We start from the raw sequence: 8,907 nt of genomic DNA, 5'->3' as shown, positions 1-8,907 counted from the left end.
TGCAAGGGACTCGTTCGAACTTGGAAACATTTGGCGGGAAGTCCATCGAGAATTGAAGCTGGAGGAATTATGGATGGAAAAATAGAAGAGTTAAAGAAAGAAAAAAGAACTCTCAAGACAAGTATTACGAAGCATCTGAACGAATTAGCTGCGGAATTATCGACGAAAACGCCAAACAAGGAAAATGTCACGGCAAAACTGCAGGACATCGACAAGCGACGGGATGAATTGTTGGAGCTGTTGGACTCGCTTCAAACCTTGTACGGAGATAATAAGCATGCATCGCTGCGGCTTCAACAGGTGATGAAGCGGATAAAATGATAGATCGTGTGGATAACGAGACAAAGGAAGCTCGGCTTTTCTTATCGCGAAGTAACAGCAAGGAAAGCGAAGAAAATAACACAAGCCAGATCGGCACATTTGAGAGCGCACATGGCAAAGATGGTCACGTGGTCGACGCAAACAAGCAGCTTGAGCGGATTCGAATCCCAAAGTTTTCGGGCGACAAGAAAGAATATCAGTCGTGGTGGGCAGCGTTTTCCAGTTGTGTGGATGAAACAAATTTGTCGGCTCAGTTTAAAATGTTGCGACTCGAAAGTTGTTTAGTAGGAGAGGCGGCCGAAACGGTGAAAGGGCTTGGTTACTCGGATCATGCCTATGAAGCAGCTAAGGCAAGGTTGAATCGAAAGTATGGGGGAAACAGGCGACAGGTTCAAGCCCATATCGATGAGCTACGTAAGATGAGGCCAATAAACGCTGATAATCCGAGAGAGCTAGAAAGATTTGCCGACATAGTGGAGAGGACTGTGGTTTCTTTAAAGGAAAATAAGAAGTTTGCTGACCTGGAAGGAGGAACATTGTACGCAATTGTGCTGGAAAAACTTCCTCAAGCTCTACTTAGCCAGTACTATCGATGGATTAAAGAAAAGGGAAGCTTGGAGTCTCTTGAAGAGCTGCGTCGCTGGGTTGCTGAGGAAGCTGAGTACCAGGTACAAGCATCAGAAATTAAGCATGGTTTGTCCAGTGTTGGAAGTGTACGAGGAAAGAGCTCAACTAAGTCTTATTTTGGGACCACAGAAGAGAAACGTGATCGTCCCTGTAAAGTGTGCAACCAAAAACACCCAATTTGGAAATGTGATATGTTCAAGGGAATGGAACATAGAAAGAAGTGGGAGACGGCGAAGAAGCTTGGACTGTGTTACCGTTGCTTGGGGAAAGGGCACCTTGGTGACTCATGTACTTGGAACAGAGAGTGTGGAATTGACGGATGCAAGGACAGACACCATCAGTTACTTCACGAGGAGAAAGTAGCTTCTGGGTCCATGGAGGGGAAGGCTGACACACCCGTGACAGAGGAAAACAAGTCCAGTACGTATGAAACAGTGCAAGAACACGCACAGAGGAGTATTGCCTTGCGTACTGTTCCTGTCATTCTGAAACATGAGGAGAGACGCTTGCAAGTTAATTGTTTCTTGGACGAAGGCAGTGATACTTCGTATGTTAATGAGGATGTGGTAAAGGAACTGGGGTTGTATGGTAGGAAGGAAAAAGTAATTATCAATGTTGCAAATGGACAGAAGGTCAATTTAATGTCAGCAACCATGGAGATTGGCTTGGAGAGTCTAGATGGTCGGGTGGACACAGTGATTGTGGCGAAAACATCTAATAACATCTGTGGTGGGATGAAACCCACCAACTGGTTGCAAATCAAAGACCAGTGGAAACATTTGAGAGACATTCCTTTTCCTAAGCTTGGAAAAAGGAATAAAATTGACGTTCTTATTGGTTCAGATTATTACAACCTGCTGTTTCCTATGAAAGAGGTTTGTGGAGGCGACAATGAACCTAGTGCCAGACTGTGTCCATTAGGGTGGACAGCAATTGGTACCATTGGTACATCTGAGGGACTTGGAACAAGTAACATTGGTTACCTGAACACCTACCGCATAAGGCAGTCAGAGTGTAGTGATGGAGATCTGAATTATCTGCTGAAACAGTTTTGGAGCCTTGAGGCTATTGGGATCACACCGCAGGTGGAGCAACCACTTTCCCCTGAAGAGAAACTAGCCTTTGCTAAAGTGAACGAATCAATCAGGTTTGATGGTGAAAGATATGAAGTTGCGGTGCCTTGGAAACATGAAAGACCAGAATTACCGCCTAACCGACAGATGGCAGAGAAACGCCTTCACACAGTTGAGAAGAAGTTAATGCAAGATGAGAAGCTGGCACAGGCTTACCAATCAGTGGTTGATGACTACTTAAGTAAAGGATATATCCGAGAAGTCCCAGAGGATGAGCCAAAACCACCATCAGAATGGTTCCTTCCACATTTCCCTGTGGTAAGGCCAGAGAAGGCCACAACCAAAGTTCGGGTTGTTTTCGATGGCTCAGCTCAGCAAAATGGAAAGAGTTTGAACAGTGAATCACTACCAGGTCCTAAGTTGCAAAGTGACATTGTGGACGTTTTAGTTAAGTTTAGAAAAGAGCCAGTTGCATTGGCTGGTGATGTGAGCCAAATGTATCACCAGATACTTCTTAGACCTGAGGACAGGGCTCTGCACAGATTCTTATACAGGAACTTGGACAGTGGGGATACACCAAAGGTTTATGAGTTTAAGAGGTTTATTTTTGGAGGGTGTTATTGCCCTTTTTGTGTCCAGTTTGCTTGGCAACATCATGCCAGACTTCATAAGGAGACTTACCCATTGGGAGCTAATGCAGTTCTAGAACACTGTTACATGGATGATCTGATGCCATCCGCACCTACGGTGGATGATGCGAAGGATACAAGAAAGCAGCTAACCGAATTAGGAGACTTGGCTGGTTTTCACATCCGCAAATGGATCTCTAATGAACCGGATGTAATTGCTGACATTGTGGAAGAAGATCTTGCTTCCGAGATAGACTTGGAGAAGAGAGAATTGCCAACAACCAAGACCCTGGGTGTCCTGTGGGCCGCCACAGACGACAAATTTTCCTTTAGACACTCATTACAGTTGGATGGATTTGAATTCACCAAGAGGAATGTTTTGAGGCGAACAGCATCAGTTTACGACCCATTAGGCTTCTTATCACCTTATGTAATCAGGTCCAAGTTGCTGATACAAAAGGCTTGGCTGGAGGCACGGGATTGGGATGAACTGTTGCCAACACATCATCAGCGAGAATGGACAAAGTGGTTTCGAGAATTGAAAGACCTTGAACTTGTAAAAATCCCAAGGTGTTTGAAAGACCCAAGTCCTAAGGTGGAAGAACTGAGTATTCATACATTCAGTGACGCCTCAGAGAACGCATACACAGCTGTAGTTTACGCGCGTCATGTGTATGAGGGTGGCAACATTACTGCTCGAATGATCATGTCAAAGTCTAGGCTTGCACCATTGAAAGCAGTGAGCATCCCCAGATTAGAGCTTTTGGGTGCTCTAGTCGGATTACGATTAACAAGACAAGTTTGCTCTGCACTCAAGATACCTACAAATGGAGTGACATACTGGGTGGACAGTATGAATGTGGGGTACTGGATCCAAGGTCAAAGTAGAGAGTATAAGCCGTTCATAGCCCATCGTGTTGGAGAAATTCATGAGTTCTCTGCTCCTAATCAGTGGCACTATGTTCCTACGGGTGTAAACCCCGCCGACCTTGGAACAAGAGGCCTGACAGTGGAAGAGTTAGCAAGCGCAGATTTATGGTGGAATGGGTCCGAATTTCTGAAAAAATCAAGACAAGACTGGCCAGAGTGCATGTTTGACAAGCCAACGTCAACAGAGAACCTTGAACTTAAAGGAACAAAAGAATCAGGCACAAAGGATGCTACCAGTTACCAAATAATTGGAGAAGGTGAAGAAACGGCTAGTGTCAAAGAGGTGTGGCGATTGGACCCCTCAAGATACTCGAAATGGTATCGAGTCAAAACAAAAGGAGAACTGGAAATTGGGTTGTCTTTAGTTCGCGTGACAGCGTGGGTGCGCCGATTTACAGACAATTGTAGGAAACCAGAGGAGCAAAAAGAGAAGGGTGAACTGAAGCCATTGGAGCTTCAAAACGCTGAGGAATTTATCATTCGGCAGGTTCAGTCTAAGGTGTACTCAGCGGAGATAGAGCCATTGAGAAGGAACAAGGAAATCCTAAGAGGAAGTACATTGGCACGATTTAATCCAGTATTAGTTAATGGCATTTTGAGGTCCAACACCAGACTACGGCATGCGGACGATCTCCCATATGATGTTAAGTGTCCAATCATACTGCCTAAGAGGAATCATGTCACAGGACTGATCGTTAAGTACTACCATGAATCAGAGGGTCATCAAATGGGGCTTAACTATACGATTAATCATGTACGGGAGAAATACTTAGTGGTCCATGTTCGTGAACAAGTGAAACGAGTCATGAGAGAATGTTTTGAGTGTGCGAGACGATTTCGATCAAAGCCAGCTCACCAGCAAATGGCGCCGTTACCGAAGAGTAGACTGCAGCAATCCTCCAGACCTTTCGAGAGCTGTGCAGTAGACTTTGGAGGACCTTTCTTAACTAAGCAAGGCCTTGAAAGAGTGCGAGCTAAGCGCTATTTGTGTTTGTTTCTCTGTTTGAAGACCCATTGTTGCCACTTAGAGATGGCGTCGTCTTTGGACACTGATGCATTTCTTAACGCTTTTGTCAGAATGACTGCGCGGAGGGGATGGCCGCAGCAAATGTTAAGTGACAATGGAACGAACTTTGTAAGCGCATCGAGGGAACTGCGAGACCTAGTCTCTGCTATAGACCAAGACAAACTACAACGGATGACCTCCAATAAAGGAGTGACTTGGAAATGGAATCCACCTGCGGCGCCACATTTTGGTGGAGTCTTTGAATCTATGATCAAGGCAGCAAAACGAGCTATTTTTGCTGTCCTCGGTGATGCAGAAGTTAATGATGAGGAGTTGGAGACAATCTTCATTGGCGTAGAAAGTCTGCTGAATTCGAGACCTTTAACAGCTGTGAGTGACGACCCTAACGACGACCGCGTCTTGACTCCAAATCACTTTCTGATCGGGCAGATAGGTGGTGATTTTGTACCAGAGAGCGTCGACACCGAGCCATTTAATCCCAGAAAGCGCTGGAGAAGACTACAAGAGCTCACAAGACATGTCTGGAACCGATGGATGAAAGAATACTTACCGCAGATTGGATCAAGACAGAAGTGGTACTTTCGTAACGACAATTTGCGGGTTGGAGATGTTGTCGTTGTTATCGATCCCGGAACAGTGAGGAGACAGTGGAATGTTGGGCGTATCGAGCAAACGTACCCTGGCCCTGATGGGCTTGTGCGAGTGGTGGACGTACGGGTTAATGGCAAGACCCTTAAGCGACCAATAACTAGAATCTCCCTGCTGGAGATTCGGGCACCGAACTGTAATCAGATTAATGTGTAACAAGAACACTTCGGAGAACTATGATCTAGAGCTAAAGATGTATTTCAGTTAAAATGTATTCGAATTTCAGCTTCCCTGTAATTCGGGAGGGGAAGAAATGTTAGTGACATTTCGAGTTGCGTTACATTATGTACGTCCGGACAATTATCACGTGTTTCGGTCATGTGACGTTGTGGTTGAACTCGGACTCTTGGATGGAACTTGACTCGAGACTTGTCGAGATTTGTCGAGATAGTTTAGTTTTGTTTTGTTAAGAGCTTACAGTCTTGGAATAGAAATAACAATTTAAATGTAACAAAAATAAAATAAAAGACCCTTTTGTTTTCACTAATAATCGTTTCATTGATGACGTCAGCGATATATTCGTACCTTATACGGTAAACAGCAGAGATGACCACGTGACCATTTTCCCCGATTAACCATCAAACTTGCCTTTTTCCGTTGCCCGATTTCATTTTTGAGAGAACTGTTTTCAGGTTGAAATACATGCGCGTGAGAATTACTGCATGATTTTACTTATCTGTCTCTTTCCGACAGATTAGACCACCTCTGCTGTTTACCGTACACATGATGAGGTCAACATCTGTGTTGTTTTAAAAACCCTTTCAACAGGTGTGTTTGCTAATACCAATGAAAATAAAGATTCTTGAAAGCTCCTTGGCTCCACAAAAGAAATCTTACTCGAACAATAAAACTTATTTAGAAGGTTATTTTAACTTATTCCACAACATTTCTTTAGTCAACAGATTTACGGTAACTTCTAATCTTCTTAAAAATAAATCGCGCCGCCGACCATCTTTCACTCTAACAGCAATAGCACTATAACGGCTTTAAATTTTCTTAAAAAGTTCATTTAAAAGGGCTGGGCTACACAATTTAAGGTCATTTCTCTGAAATGGAACCTCCAGTGTATAGCGTTAGACTGATCTGTTTGTAATACGCGACCGTGATTGGGTGAATAGAAGACTTTGGCTTTGCCAATTTAAGGTATAAGTCTGACAAACGATTTCGCACGACTATGTGGAAATAAGCGTATTAAGAGATTTCACTTTTACAGATCCAAACGATTGCGATTGTCTGGATTGCTTAGCATCATTCTCGCGATCGTCTGAACACATCTGAGACGATTTGAACGATTGAGAAGATCCGGACGAGTACATGGAAAAACAAGCCCGAGTAGGAGAGAACCCTGCCAGGGTTGCCGCTTACCAGAAACTAAAAAATTCCATGACTTTTCCCTGACCTCTTAACAATTAAAATAATCATCAAAGATTTTCCTTGACTTTTCCCTGACCTTCAAAAATTTTTCGTTTTTCCCTGACTTTTCCTGACATTGGCAACCCTACCTGGGAACGAGGTTAATCGAAAAAGGGCATTGGAAAAAGTAGTTAACGAAATGAGAGAAACACGATTTAAAATTCAGTGCCCTAGCCCCGATACATTATTTCTTTATTACCTACTACATATCCGAAAGCGTGAGGCAGCCTTCTTTCTAAATTATGTGGAAAAGTCCATTGCCTATGGGTTCGGTAACCTCTTTAAATGGCGCAATACCACAAACGTGCTGGTAACTGGCCAGAGTCATACCAAGTATTCACTCATTTATTGTCACAAAGAAGTATGAAAAGGAAAATTTATGCGCGCAAAGGCGTTGGGAAGGATGGAGAAAAAGTGAGTTTTTCTTCCTTCCTTCCCTTGATGCACCACGAACTCATTAAATCCTTCCCATTAATCACAGCGCGAAAACAGAGAGGGGACTGGGTAAGAGTCTGGTAACTGGCCACTTTTTCCAATGTTCTACCATCTAATCTGCACTCATAGCTGAGTTCACCTCTGCCGGGTTAACATCAGCAACATTTTCGTGGATGAGGTATTCCTTAGGTCTCTGTAAACACTGTCGATAAAGACCAAGAGAAGAACACTTGAAAAAAGAGTCCCCTGAAAGGACATGTGCTTACTGGCTATGAATACTCCAGTAACCATAGAAAAGAAAAAATAAGACGCGAAGAAGATATGGCCGATACCGGGTATCGACCCGGTACCTCTGCTCCGGAGGTTAAACGTTTAAGCTGTGTGCCACAAGAATATTTATATTACTTAAATAGTTTGTTTCACTCAGTGTAGCTTGCTTTTTAAGCGAAAAAACAACAACAACAACAAAAATAAAACAACGTTAGCAAAGTCCTCAAAAAGAAAACTAAAGGCACCACTGAGTATAATTTTCTTTAGAATAAGGAATGTTCTTCACGGCCCGTTTAGCAAAATTGGCAGGGCTTCACATACCTTGAAATAATCTAAGAACGTAAATCCTAGAGCTAGGTAAATCTAAAACACAACGAAATAAAAAAAGTTATTAGAATACCTCACCAAAACAAAGGTCAATTCAGACTCGAGTGGCACTCATTTAGGGGTGAAGTTGACCAGATCAGATCAATAGTGGGCCAATATTAGCAACCTGTGGCGACCACTATAGACAACCTTGTTCTCATTAGAGAAGCATATGACATTAGCGTCATGTGCTTCACTATGAATCAAAGGGAGAAACAGGGAGAAGATGAGTTATTTGTACCCTTGATTACTGTTAAATTCTTCCGCTAATAGCGCGATTCGCCTTTATTTACTGTAGAATCGAATATGAACTAGGCCAATCAAACCGACATGCGATCCTGTTCTACACTTAACAAAGGCGAATCGCGCTATAAGCTAAAAAATTTAACTGCAATCAAGGACACAATAACTCCTCTGCTAACTGTGCTATTTTCTCTTTAGAGATCGCAAGCGCGCGTATAGAGATAAAATCCGCGAAGGATTTATTGTTTGCGCTCGTTCTCGAGCTCTGCGCTGGCTTTCGCGCGCGAGCTTCACATGCAAGCTGTCGAATAGTTTTAAGGTGTACAAGTCTAGCCTGGAATGAGTATCAAATCTACTTAAGGAACGCGGAACGGTTGTGGAAGGGGCGAGAATACGACAATTGCACGATGACGTCATTTTACTACAACTACCAGAATCCTTGAGTTTGCTGTTTTCTTGAGCAAATTAAGGCTATTGTTCTTTGATCCTCAGCGGGATTGACAAATTTAAATAACAAAGCAAAACCGAAATGAATTCTGGTAGTTGTCGTCAAATATCGTCATCGTGCAATTCTGTGTTTTCACTCACGTGGCCAGCATCTATGCAAAATTTATTGGAACAAAAGAGAGCGTTTACATAAGAAAAGAGTTCAACTCCCACAGGATTGTTTTGGGACACAGACATGGCCGCCGTTTCATTGTTTTGGGACACAAATATGGGGGCCATGACGTCATCTGAAAACACACAATTGTCCTATTCTTCAGCTACAGTCAGTAACCCAGTCAGTCAGAGTTAGTTTATCATTCACCAAGTCGATGAATTAACCAATCAGTCATGCATTAAGCCATTTGCTCGATCAGTCAGTAAAAGAGTTATAAACATTCAGAGAGTCAGCTGATCTGTCACAGAACGTTCGTCTGTTCGT

General features: G+C 43.2%; 2 protein-coding genes across 3 annotated transcripts in view; one reads left to right on the top strand and one right to left on the bottom strand.

Moving 5' to 3' along the window:
- The first annotated feature begins 317 nt into the window (after window positions 1–317).
- LOC140930062 (uncharacterized) lies at window positions 318–5,411 on the top strand. Its single transcript, XM_073379718.1, has one exon. The coding sequence runs from the start codon at window positions 318–320 to the stop codon at window positions 5,409–5,411; it is 5,094 nt and encodes a 1,697-aa protein (XP_073235819.1).
- A 283-nt stretch (window positions 5,412–5,694) lies between these two features.
- LOC140930192 (natural resistance-associated macrophage protein 2-like) overlaps window positions 5,695–8,907 on the bottom strand; it is a 28,351-nt gene continuing 25,138 nt past the window's right edge. For both annotated transcript variants that reach the window (XM_073379856.1, XM_073379855.1), the window contains exons 23-24: window positions 7,695–7,736; window positions 5,695–7,305 (exon numbers count right to left, since the gene is read on the bottom strand). In XM_073379856.1, coding sequence (XP_073235957.1) covers window positions 7,216–7,305; window positions 7,695–7,736 — 132 coding nt within the window. In that variant the 3' untranslated portion in view covers window positions 5,695–7,215. The remainder of the gene's footprint in view (window positions 7,306–7,694; window positions 7,737–8,907) is intronic.

This window comes from Porites lutea, chromosome 3, assembly GCF_958299795.1.
Source record: "Porites lutea chromosome 3, jaPorLute2.1, whole genome shotgun sequence".
Lineage (NCBI taxonomy): Eukaryota > Metazoa > Cnidaria > Anthozoa > Scleractinia > Poritidae > Porites > Porites lutea.
The sequence above is the reverse complement of the archived record's forward strand: the minus strand, read 5'-3'. Positions and strand labels throughout refer to the sequence as shown.

What these genes read in the sequence shown, in the direction of transcription:
- LOC140930062 (XM_073379718.1), top strand. Translation starts at nt 318, where the DNA reads ATGATAGATCGTGTGGATAACGAGACAAAGGAAGCTCGGCTTTTCTTA.